The following is a 13756-nucleotide window of genomic DNA, read 5'->3' as shown; positions in this document are numbered from 1 at the left end:
CAATCGGTTAAGTGTCTAACTTCAGCTCAGGTCAGTCTCACAGTTCGTGAACTTGAGCCCTGCATCGGACTCTGTGCTGACAGCTCAGAGCCTGTAGCCTGCTTTAGATTCTGTATCTCCCTCTCTCTCTGACTGTCCCCTGCTCGTACTCTGTCTCTATCTCTCTCTCAAAAATAAATAAACATTTAAAAAAATTAATGGGGTGGAAGGTAAATGTTAAAAAATAAATTACCCATTAACTACAATCTGATTGTCAGCCATATTCTCATTTTGAAAAATAGGCACCAGTCAGGGATAAACCACACTTTCAATACTTAAAATGCTATAAACTGGGTGGAAAAAAACAGGAGCATGAAAATTCAGTGGGTAGAATAGTACTATAAAAAGCATAAACTAAAAACAGATTCTGGAGTAAACAATATCTTACATTTAATTTGCAGTCACAGAATGTGGGATCTCAAAAAGCATGAATCCCACCACCAGTCCTACTATAATGATGGCCATGCTTGGTAGAACAGATCTGGACACCTGCAAAGGTGGTCATGACCATGTAGGAGTCATGCGGGTCATGACCGTCGGGAGTCAGATCTGGAGGAGAATCCTGGATAAGCCATTTATTGGCTGTATGACTACTGCCAAGTTATTTATCTACACTTCTATTTCCTCATTTATAAAAACACAGTAATATCTACCTTATATAGCATTATAATAAAATTGAGTGAAATAGGAATTTAGGGTCAAATACATCCAGACTATTTATGAGTTCTAAACACAGAATTTGTCTTCAATTAAAGTATTTCCATTTTATTTATAGTAATGAAAGCATTCACCCAATGATTCTATACTATATACTCAGATCATAATTAATGGTAAATAGTTACCAAGATACTGGAATGGGTTATTTGTGTGAATTTTTAGAACAGAACCTGGTTAAAACTACATTTTAAAACTACATAGTGAAAGAGCAAAATACAAAAAATAAAATTACTCCAAACAGAACAATTAAAGAAGGGTTTGTTAACCCCAAATTTGCTAAAATCTCAAACCTATTTTTGGAAATACTGGATGCCAGGTTTCCATGCCAGAAATTTAAGAACTTGGTGCTTAAACATTTGTTGAAAACAGATGTGGCATTGTATGACACTGGCACCAAATTTCCGGGGAAACACCAGATGCAGAGTTTGGCCAGATACAGAACCCAGAGAGTTTGAGGCCACCACCTACACCCTGCTGCTTCTTTTTGTGCCACTCAACCCACAGTCCTATGAGGTCTATTTAAATTCTATTAGAGTTTCATTCCTGGGCCAGACACTGGGAACATTATGTAGGGGGAGCAAGGGGCAATGAGTCTCTTGTTATACCCTGATTTGAGAATGTTTAATCAAGTGAATTTATATAGTTAGAACTTCAATGCCACAATTATCATTAAATGGATACACAAACCCACCAAGCAAGACATCTGGTTGTAATGAATTCACTAATATTAACATGATTCTCAAAAAAACTCATCACAAAAAAAAAAAAAAAGAAAAAAGAAAATGGGAAACTGGCTGTCAGGACAACCTAATAAATGGAAACCAAAACCAATTATCTTAAATTTGCCTCACATCCATTTGCAAAAATTTCATTCAAACAGCAGTACCATGTATATACAACACTACATGTCAGTGTGTGTTCATATTTTATTACTATACGTACTACACTACATACAACAGTACGCTTCAGTGTACGTTCATATTTTATTACCTCATTTAAAATCTTAAATACTGACTTATATACTATGTCCGCATCATTTCAAGATAAATTCACAAAATAATTATTTTCCAAAACATAGAAAAATCTATCTGCTTTGAAATAAAAAGCTGTTTAAACAAAATTCCTACACAATAAAAAGAATGAAAAGGCATAGCTCAGAAAAGCAGTTACAGAAAATGACGTGATTAATGTATTTTTATACGAACAGCTTTAAGAAATTATCAGAAAAGACAAAAAAATCCCAATAAAAAAATGGAGAAGGAAAATCAAAAGACAATTCACAGAAAATAATTTAAAAACAAAATTTAAAAAGAATGATAAGCTCTTGGGGCGCCTGGGTGGCTCAGTCGGTTAAGCGTCTGACTTCAGCTCAGGATTTGTGGGTTCGAGCCCTGCGTCGGTCGGGCTCTGTGTTGACAGCTAGCTCAGAGCCCGGAGCCTGTTTCAGACTCTGTATCTCCCTCTCTTTCTGACTCTCCCCTGCTCACACTGTCTGTCTGTCTCTCCCTCTCTCAGAAATAAATAAAACATTTTAAAAATTTTTTTAAAAAGAAAAGAATGATAAGCTCTGTAGTCAAGAAAGCACTGTAAATGACCACAAATTCAACAAGGTCATTCTGCAAGATGTTTACTGAGTGTCAGCTACTGGCCTGAAACTCCTGTAGACACAGCAGTGAATAAACAATCACACAATTTAGGAATATAAAATTTATAACACGTTTCAGGTTAAAATAAAACTGTTACCCAATTCATGTAGCGAACAACATTTTAAATGCAAACAACTCTTTAGGAAAAGGTCATTTAAAAAAAGGCTACATACAGAAAGCTACCAGAAATCTCATTTATTTATTTACCACTATGTGTGCTATCCACATTGGAAGGTCAGATCCTAAACAGCAAGCATCTTCTGGTTTCCTACTGTACCCCTAGAGCCCAGAGCAGCACTCAGAAATGAGACGGTGTCTAATAAAAATCCATTTTGCAAAATGGACAAATACAGAAATACAGAGAAGTGCAGTATAAGCTACACAATCTGAAACACCCAGCTCATTTTATACAAAGTTGAAGAAACACTGAAAAAAAATGATCATAATTATAATACATTGCAGGCATATAAAACATAAGCAGAGACAAAGAAGAGAACAATATTTGTAAAAATTAAACACTGCGTTTGTGAGATGATGTTAAATAAAGAAATGACATGTAATTTATGTGATAACAGCGCCACAGTGTTTTGCAATTGAGTAATTAGGTAGAGAATTTGTGTCTGGTTCAACTTTGGAAAAGTCCTCTCTAACAAATGTTTTTACATATCTCTTCATAGTTCTCTTCTACTTTTTACAACCTGGGATGGGGAGGGGCAGGGGTTGTCACAGAAATAAGATCCCCTAAGGCATTTCTCCTACTCACTCCAGAGCTTCTGCAAGTTCCAGCTGCTACAATCTGTTAATGAATGAAAGGGAGAGGCAGAGGTGAAAGAAAATAATGAACCTCTGAAGGGAGCAACTGGGAAAGTGAAAAGTCCATGTTAATTCCACAGAGTTGAGACACGACAGTGTCCATGAGGGGACCAAGACTAGCATTCCCCTTGCTACCATTATACCATGTCTCTTTAAAAAGGCAGTAATTACGACAGCCTGTTCTAATAGCTATTTTAACTTAGAAAATTTAAGCTACTGATTGTGTAGAAGGGACAGATCCAGAAAAAGCGAATTACTGAAAATATATTTGTAAGGATGCTTGACATGGAATCTTAAGGAAACCTTTTGGAAGTAGAGAGAAAGCTCTGGAAAGGACTAAAAATAATCCATAAAATTAGAATACACTTACAGACAGATTCAAAGAACTTATGGGAAATGAAACAATTTCAAACTGTTTTCCAAACACTGTCCCCTTTATGCTGACTTGGCAAATGGAGTTTACTCCACTAGATCATACTTTGGCAATAAAAGTTTATGCTAAGAAAGAAAAAATTAAATGTTATTTTAGGATTTATAAGCTAAAACCTGTAATTTCATTTAAAAATTGAGATTTTAGCAAAAATAAATAAATACCAGTACCTATATTTCAAAACTATGCACAATTAATAATAGTTCTTCAAATTTTCAAAATTCATTACCACTAATACCAATCATCTTAACGTTCCACTTAAATGCTGGACATTGAACATTTCAAAATGTTCAATGAGAAAAAAGCTATACTTAAAAATGAAAGTTAATCACAAAAAGAAGTATAACAATCCCAAGTTGAAGGATGATGAAGCACCCAATGTTGTTTCCAGGCTATTTTTACCCATTTTGCAATCCCAAAATATCTTGCTCTCTTTACCTAAACGCTTATCATGTTTTAAAGGGGGGAAAAAAAAACCAACAACACAGAAACCTCAGACCAGTGTTTCAGTGTGTGGTGTAGTTTTTGGATCACATGTCACTGAATCATATGGGATGCTTTATACAATGTGAATTCCAACATTCCATCCCCAGAAATTCTAAGTCTACAGTCTGGAATGAGCCCAGATAGCTGGAATTTTAACACTCAACTTAAATAATGGCCTCAGAGATAGTAAGCGATCTCTCTTCTTTACATGACATCATTTAAACATAAAGACATTAACTTAATTATCTGAACCAATTAGTAGCAGAGAAAGAATGAAAACCCAGAACGCTACTCTGTCCATCTCCTTTGCTCTAAATGAACGTCTCACCTTCCATTTAAATAATTCTTCAACATATGCTACCTTTCCACCTCTATCCAACTGTTTACTCTCTCTGGAATGACCTCCTGAGTAAATTACTATAAATATGTATAAACAGAGGCAAGAAAAATAAAAATAGTTCATATGTTAGGGTAGTGTAGGTCAATTTTCCTTATTTTTTAAATTCTATTCACACTGTAAGTTATGTGGGCAATAAATCCACTATTTTAAAAGTTTAAAAATGAAAATAATTTAGCTTTGATGCATGTAACCAAATTAGATCCAATCCAAACTTAGATATAGAAATTCAAAGCTAACACCTCTTACTTTTTACTTTTTATTTTTATTAGAGAATTAAAATTGACATGTTTCCGGTGTAACACTTCTTACATTTTTATAAGTAGATTTCTTCCATATTTAAAAAAACACAAGATTACTTAATGGATTGTACAATTAAAACTTTCAGAAGTTGCTTTGAACAATTATCTTTTAGTGCTTTTCCTAAATGCAAGCATTATTAAAGCTCTCTGCATTCAGGAGAAAGACTCCCCATTTAGCACATCACCCAAGTTCTTCACACAATCTGTTCAACCATGTGAAAAAACCAATGGGCAACTTTCCCCTGGAGAAAAGGATACACCACGATGTAACACAGATGAAACTGGAATGGTAAGTTAGGGCCTAAACACAGAAGGCCTTCCTTAATTTGTCCATTCAGTCTTGAGCCAACTAGTTCAAGACTTGACTCAAGAACAAGTCCCTTAAGACCCAGCTCCATATATCATGATGCAACTTTTTAAAAATAACACATACACAAGCAACAGTATGTATTCTTTAAGGGTATGTAAAGGCACGTTAGTGCATAGAAAAGGAACCTAAATATACATAACTGAAAACAGGTGTATGTCTCAAAGATAAGGGGTCCAGCATTAATGCTTTCATTTTTAAGAGTATATATTCATTACCTGTGTACATGGAACTGTTTCTAATCTCGAGACTCCATTAGATGCCTTTTTTGCACTTCTATGTAACTTCTGCATGAGCCTAATAAAGCACTGGGCTCACTATCCATTAAAAACACTGGTCTTGTCTAACTTTTCATCCTGGAAGACAGGATATGTGTCCTCAGCAAGTGTATACCTTGCAGACTACCTCACCTGGTAGAATGTATACTGAATGCACACTCCAAGCCTCCTAAGCAACTAAGTTTTTCAAGGAAAGAAGCTTAGTCTACCTCCAATAGATTATAGGCCAGAAATGGTCTTTTCAATACACATTTTAAAAAGTCAGTTTGGTATAGTGGCTAAGATGCTAGACTTAGAGTCATATACTTCTGGTTTTGTTATGCATGAAGATCTGTAATCCTTACTCAATTCTCATTTTCCTCATCTATAAAATACAGAGGAGAATATCCTTCCTCCTATATCTATGGGTGAGATTAAAAGGAAATGTTTATAAATTAAACAGCACAATACCTGGTACTCACCAGGTGGTAGTCATTATGTTTTTTATGTTCAATTGCTAATATTAAAGCAATAATTTCATATAACTTCCTTCTAATAGAGAATGTTAATAAAACTTTAAAAAAAATCTACTTTAGGAAATTAATGTAAACCTAGACAATCTAGCTAATAGAAAGCAATGAAACTAATATTTGAAGTCCATCAAGTCTGTGCAAGTAAAATATGAACACCTCAATTAATCTGGCAGAGGAACTTCCATACCAATAAATGCGAATTATGCATTTTTAAACTCCATTCCAATGAGAAAAGTTTTAATCATCTTACTTCACAGGCTAAAAATGTTCATATTCAGTTCATACACATTATAAGCTGTACATCACTATTCTTCTTGAGGAATATGCTAACTATCCAAGTTATTAATATGCCAACAGTGCTCAATGATGCCTTTTACAGTTAATTGGCTAAGAAATCTTATCCAAAAAATATAATAAGATCATGCTGAAGTTCAGAAGATGCCTTAAAGATCTATAGTTAATTTCTTAAAACCACCATTTGTTTTGAATTTATATCTCTATTTTTGTTATGAAAATATTTAGATCCCAGCTAATCATAACCCATTATGATGTATTACAAAATGAGTTCCTCTTGGATCAGATATCCAAAGCACATTGTGTAATTCCACAAATTACTAAGTATCTATTACATTTTAGGCTAAAAGATTAAGAGTTCAATCCACAAAAGGAGTATTTTCCAATACATATTGAAAACCAGATAGGTCAGAGAAAAGAAAGTCTATTCAATCAAATTTAACTGAATTTGTCAGAACTTTAACATCAGTCTCCTCAATACACTTAACTTCTCTATTAAGTCAACAACTCAAGCCTATTTTATATTTGGCATGTATGTGTTTGTGTATGCATATATGAACTACTTGTCTATAGTAAATTATCTCCTCTGCAAGCAACATATCTGCTCAAAGAAATAAATTAAAATGCTGGAAACTCAAAATATGTCATCTGTGCCTACTCTTAAAATTTTCTATCACACAAGAAACAACAGGTACAGAACTGAGCCTATTTCATCAACAGCCGGATGATTAATTGGTTCTTAATTATTACCTCATGTAGTTTTATAACATTACTTCAGGTAAGGAATATTCTTCAAAAATTATTTTCAATGATCTTGTCAGTCCCTTAAAAAGATGATGTCTAACCTCAAATTTGATGTAGATTATGTTCCTGCCATTGGAGGAACTGAGAAAATTCTACAAAACAACACTTTGTTATATTTAGTGCAGTACTCAAGGCAAAAGCAAGACCCTATAAGTAAAGACACTAATAAGTCTAACGAAGCATAGTTGTTAATACAATCAAGGAACCACAAATTCCAGTTGCTGTAACATAGCTCCTCACCTGTTCGTTTTTGCAAAGCCACACGCTGTTTCCACTTAACACAGTAAAAATTTTGGCTTTGTACCCTCTCAGTTCAAGATATCCACATTTCTCAGGTGCAGCAGCTGCTTGAGACTGTAAGGCAGGAGACTGCGATTTCAGTGCATTTAACAGTATGCTGACCCAGTCATTTCTCTCTTCTGAAAATGAAGACAGGAGAAAATACATCCATACTCATATAAATTATACAGACACAGAAACATGGCAAAGGATCTATTCTCTCTGTAACACATCACTTACAGATTCTTTCCCACAACTGCAATCTAAATGCTACTGCAGTCAGAGCCAATGGCCCTATTTAAGAGAAAAGAAATAAGGCTACACAGGTGTTCTGTAACTAATACCACTGGCCTCACCTGGGAGCTTATTAGAATGCAACATCTCAGGCTCCACTTTGGACCTGATGAATCAGAATATTCAGTTTAAGAAGATCCCCAGGTGATCTGAATCCATGTTAATATTTAAGATGCACTCTTATAGATTATTTATGAGACTGGATTTTGTTTTAACAGAAGTAATATTGAAACCAGTTAACAGATTTTATCTGGCAATTAAAGTACTCAAATGCCCAGAAAATCTTACTTCTGTTACTTAGAGCCTACTCTGCCTAAAAGTACACAGACTTGATAGTCACTCAATCTATTCTCATCAAACTAAAATAGCATCTCATTTGGTAAATTAAAATTTAGTTTTCTCCCTCTACAAAAGTGGAGTGACCTTCAACTATGCATAACACACTGCATCATGGGCACAGAAATTTGATCTCGTCCCCAAAGAGCAATCAAAGTCATAAGTCAAGTTAGATATGAACACAGAACACAGAATATTATAAATGTCATACAAATGATATCATATATGAATCAATTCAATGGAGGTATGTGATTTGCTGAAGTATGTCATACAGCTAGTGTAAAATTAACAGAATCAAATATTTTAACTCTCAATTGTTTTCAGCACTATAGAAAAAAAAAAAAGACTGTGTTAGTTCTTGGAAGAAGGAGCATTTGAAAAGAAAACTGGGGTTTGGTGAGGGAAGAGCAGAACTTTATAACTCTAAGCAAAGAACACAAGAACAAAGGCAGGAAGAACCAACATCTGTTCAGGGACTTAAAGAGAAGCATACTGATAATTTTGAACTCACAAAGAAATAATAGGAAATATGGCTACACCTTCTGCAGTACCTGTAAGGAATTTTGCCTCCAAACTTTATTACAGAGGGGGAAAAAAAAAAAGCCACGATTCTTAGCAAGGAAGTGACATGATTAGCATGATGATAGGCAGACTAAGCTTGGAGATCAGAAATAAGGGAAGAGAGGCTTGAAGTACAATGAAAATGGAAACAAAAGAATACCTGAGAGGTCAAGACACTGAGGGACAGAAAAAAATAGTTGAAGTTTTAAATACGTTTGACAGGTATTCACACAAGTTTAAATTATCAGATAGCTTAGTACCCTGACTTGACCAAAGAATGTAAGTTTCATTTTGTTGAGAAAACCACCCCAGGTTTTCAGTGCCCTGGCAGGGGCATCTAGGTGGACTGAACAATGTGTGACTGAAGTGGCCTACACAAAAGAACATCCATGGAAGTGGATACACGTTTAAGGTAAAGGGAGATGAAATGGACAAATCTTGAGGTATGACTATATCTATGAGGCTGGAAAATGGGCTAGCAAAAAACAAATGGAGAAGTAGTTATCAAGGCAAAAGGGAAAAGGCAAAAAAAGCCCAAACCAAAACAAAACAAAAACACACACACACACACACAAACAAAAAACCACAGACAGAATTCCAGGTAGGAAAAATGATCAAGAATGAAGAGGAAGGAAAAAATAAGCTGGCCCAAGATTGGAAAATGGGATAGTATTTCAGATCAAAGACTGGTCTAGACATAATTACTCTATTGTGGACTGAAGTCTCCATATTAGACTTGCTTGTATTCGAACATGAACCCTTGCATTCGAATTACTCACTCGAATAATGAAAAGTTATTTTATAATTAAGACTCAATTTTAAATGATCTTTATTCCTGCTCACCTTCAACACTACTAAAATCAGTTGTGCATTGAATGACCAAGACCAAAGTATTTATTAAACCTCATTCAACAAGGCTTTACCTCTAACTCCCAGGTTATAGTGCCCGAGTATTGCTGCACATGAATTTAGCCTCAGCCCTTCCATCTTGACCCAGAGTTTACCTTCTGGGCCTGCACTTGGAGGACTACATGACTATCCTCAGGTGCAAGGAAAAAAACAAGTAAGAAGACAAGGGTTAATGTTCCCTGTTAATGGTTATTTATGACACAGTTTGCATATTCTGTCCTTTAGATAATGGCTATTCCCTGAAACTCCCCTACAACCCTAAACCCTGCCTTCAAAATAACAAATGTTGTCCTACACACCAGGATAAGGGCTGTTCTCTTTATCACTTCATAGCCTTTTTACAATAACTGGTCAATTCTGCTTCTGTACTGCCCACTTGCCTGCTTGCTCATTATAAAAAGCCCTAAGTCCTTGGGCTCAGGGCCACACATTTAGCATTCTATGTTAACTCTGTATAGTACTGGCCAGTAATAAAGACTCCCTTAATTCGGTTCGGCTTCAGTGATCTCGGTTGGTCTCTGTGTCTCTCAGCATAACATTTTCAGGAGGAACTATTTATCCAAATTCCTCAGCATCATTAGAAACTAAAGCACATGAAAATATTCAAGTAAGTAAATGTCAATATGCAGCACTAACTCTACATGTTAAAGTTTTTTTTTTTTTTTTTTTTTCAGAGAGAGAGAGAGAGAGAGAGAGAGAGAGAGCAGGGAGGGTGCACTGAGACAGTGAGAGAGGGAGAAAACCCCTGACAAGGGGCATGACCCCACGAACCATGACCTAGCTAAAATCAAGAGTCAGATGCTCAACTGACTGAGCCACCCTAGTGCCCGTACTCTACATTTTAGATCCACATGCACAGATCCAGAGTGCACTGATAATTTTTTACATTTTCAGTAACAACAACAAGACTTCTATTGGTTATTACTTGTGATCATTAGTTTCACACAAAATATTCTTGCCAAGTAAACAGCATAGAATGTTTTTTATTTGTATTAATCTGCATGAGTCATTTAGTTTGAAATGTAAGTCATATTCTTTGATTGAAAAGAAACCTACCTTAGGTTTTTTCTTTTTTATTGAAATATAATTAACAATGTTTTATTAATTTCGGGTGTACAACAGGATTCAACCATTCTATACATTACTCAGTGCTCAAGGTAAGTGTAGTCTTAATCCCCTTTGTCTCACCCATCCCTGTCCCAGATGCACCTTGCCTCCAGGCAACCACCAGTTAGTTCTCCATATTTAAGAGCCTGTTTTTCTGTCTTTTTTCTTTGTTCATTTTGTTTTGTTTCTTAAATTCCACATGAGTGAAATCATGGTATTTGTCTTTCTCTGACTTATTTCATTTGGTAACTCATAACTTTATGAAGTAGGCAAACTGTTTATGGCTCCTATTGTTATTATAGATCTCAGTTTCTCAGGAAAATAATTTGAAACTGGCAATTGCGGCTGTTGGACTTAAGCGTATTATGGTTACGTCTTAACAAATGGTTCTCTTATAGCCTAGAACTATTATCTAGCTCCTGAGGGCCTCATTTACTAATAGGAAGTAAACAGTCATGAGTAAATACAAGAATTAATAGTAACATTCCGTCTATTCTTAATTATCTATGCCAATGGAGATAAACAGTGATACGGAAAATTCTAACATAATAAAACAGATTACAAGCATCATTGGTATTTGATTGTGCAATGTGTGTATCCTTAGACATGGGGAACATGCTTTGGCAAGCCATAATATTCCGAGTCAAATACTGATTTTTCCCTTGGGCTAAGTGTCTTGGGCAAAACTAGATAGTATGCTCCTCCCTACTCTTCACACCAAGGTTCTTTTATTCTTTCCAACAACAAATATTTACCTAGTGTCTAACTTGATCTTAGCACTGTGCTAAGCACTATTCCTTAGAGAATATGCTCTGACCTAAATATGGCTTTGCTCAAAGTATAGAACTCTGGGCTGGAAAAAGGGAAAACAAACAAAATCACCACTTTCTTATAATTATTCTAGAATGTAAATAAAAGATAATGATTCCCTCAAACTAGTTTTTGAGGTTTTCAGGAATGAATGCCAACTAGTGTAAGAAACAAAAAAGTAAAGGGGAGCCTGGGTGGCTCAGTTGGTTAAGTGTCCTACTCTTGATTTCGGCTCAGGTCATGATCTCATGGTTCATGGGATGGAGCCCCACATCGGGCTCCAGGCTGACAGCACTAAGCCTGCTTAGGATTCTCTCTCCTCTCTGCCCCTCCTCTACTCATGCACGTTTACTCTCTCAAATAAATAAACATTTTAAAAAAACCAAAAAAGTAAGAAACAACAACAATAAAACTAACAGGAGAGACAATATTCTCTGACCACTGCATTTAGAAGTAGAAGTAGGCATATTCATCAGTAACATAAAGGATTGATTATACTAGGGATTACCTCATAAGGGCTGTGTATAAGATTAGTGACAGAACATAACAGTTTAGATTGACCTTTACTTTTGATATGCTATAATATAACCAAAGATTCCTCAATGTAACCCATGATCAGTTTTAAGGAAGAAAGTAACTGCATATACCATGGCTGTTTATGAAATTAATAACCATTCATTCATACAAATATTTACTACTAGGTTAATAAGTGCCTACTAGGTTCTAAGACCTATTCTGAATACCAGGAATGGAAGCATGAACAAAACAGACCACAGCCCTAGCCTCCTGGAGTTTTCCCCCTGGTCAAAAGAGTAGGCAATAAAACAAAGATATGTAATCTATTACACAGTGACAAGTGCAATGGAACAAAATAAAGCAAGGGATGAGGGACATAAGAAATATAAGTTCTTATGATGGGTACTCGAAAAACACTCAGAAAGAAGGCAATTGCTAACCAGTTATATTAGCATACCAAAATCGTTAAGCAAAAACCTAAAAAAAGAGAAAGTGATGAAGCAAGTTGGGAGGATGGCTGGTGGAAGAGCATTCCAGGTTAAAGAAAGCAGCCAGTGTCAATGGCCTGGGGCAACAGATCTGACATGTTGAAGGAACAGAAGAATTGTTGAAATGCAGTGAGTGAGAGCACAGGAGGAGATAAGGACACAGAGGCCAGAGCACGTAGGGGCTCTTGGACATTAGTACTTTACTCTCAGCGAGATGGAGAGACAGCACAGCATCTGAAGTGGATGGACGTGAGCTGACTTCTTTGATGAATGATCCCTGACAGGCTATGCAGAAAAACAGGCCTACAGTCGATCAAAGGAGGTTATTCCAAAACCCAGGGAGAGGCAGTGGCTTGCATTAGAGTAGTAATGACTGAAGAATCCAGGTATATTTCCAAAGTCAAATGATTAGATATGCTGATGGGCTGGATGTGAGATATGGAAAAAAAGACTCAAGAATGACTCCACAGTTTGTGACCTATTGCAATAATCCACCAATGTATACAATGGAGAACTTTTTTTAAAGTTTATTTATTTGAGAGAGAAAGTGAGAGCAGGGGAGGGACAGAAAGGGGCAGAGATAGAGAATCCCAAACAGGCTTCATGATGTCAAAGCAAAGCCCAACATGGGGATCCCACGAACTGTCATACTATAACCTGAGTCAAAATCAAGAGTAGGACACTTAACCGACTGAGCCACTCCAGCTGCCCCAACAATGAAGAACTTAGAATTCCCCTAGCTCTCACTCCAGCCAGTTAATAATGTTCCATGACTTGCTTCTAAAATCATTGACTATTTCAAGGCAGGTAAGTCTACTTGTCCACAATAACTAAGAGAAATGTATGTTTCTAACCCAAATGTTAATAAATAAACAGATAAATAAATAAATAAATAAATGCTTTGCAATATCACAGCTGCCACTGGAGGGCTGTAAAATGCTGTCTGGAAACAGAGTTGAAAGGAAAACCAGCTGCTTGCGTCCAACGGGTTTAGAATAAGCTTAGGTGGACAGGAGCAGGAGACTGTGGCTGAAAGCCAGTACTGAAAATGGCCCAGAACACAAATGATAACCACTAAGAATCCCTAAGCCCTTTTCTAAGGATGCAAACCGCCGACTCAAAACATCAACTTCTTTTTGAGGTAACGCACCTGCATGTGTGATCACAGGTGCCAGGGGAATACAGGCTGGAAAGATTATCGGTGGTTATGACAGTCCCTCTGGCCAATTCCAATGGTTCTGCTCCAGGACAAATGAATCCAACTAATTTTCTTTTTTTAATTTTGGGAGGAGTATTTTTAAAATGCTATTACCTCAATATAATTCACTTTCAACTAACAGCATAATAATACTGCTCTAGGAAACATGGGGG

At 36.1% G+C, this 13756-nt stretch overlaps 1 protein-coding gene across 3 annotated transcripts in view; it reads right to left on the bottom strand.

Annotated features, from left to right (window-relative positions):
* Positions 1-13756, bottom strand: part of ARAP2 (ArfGAP with RhoGAP domain, ankyrin repeat and PH domain 2) — a 190175-nt gene that overhangs the window by 123976 nt on the left and 52443 nt on the right. For all 3 annotated transcript variants that reach the window (XM_077758955.1, XM_077758957.1, XM_077758956.1), the window contains exon 9: positions 7326-7504. In XM_077758955.1, coding sequence (XP_077615081.1) covers positions 7326-7504 — 179 coding nt within the window. The remainder of the gene's footprint in view (positions 1-7325; positions 7505-13756) is intronic.

Source organism: Crocuta crocuta, unplaced genomic scaffold (genome assembly GCF_008692635.1).
Source record: "Crocuta crocuta isolate KB4526 unplaced genomic scaffold, BGI_CrCroc_1.0 scaffold223, whole genome shotgun sequence".
In the NCBI taxonomy this organism is placed as follows: Eukaryota; Metazoa; Chordata; class Mammalia; order Carnivora; family Hyaenidae; genus Crocuta; species Crocuta crocuta.
The sequence above is the reverse complement of the archived record's forward strand: the minus strand, read 5'-3'. Positions and strand labels throughout refer to the sequence as shown.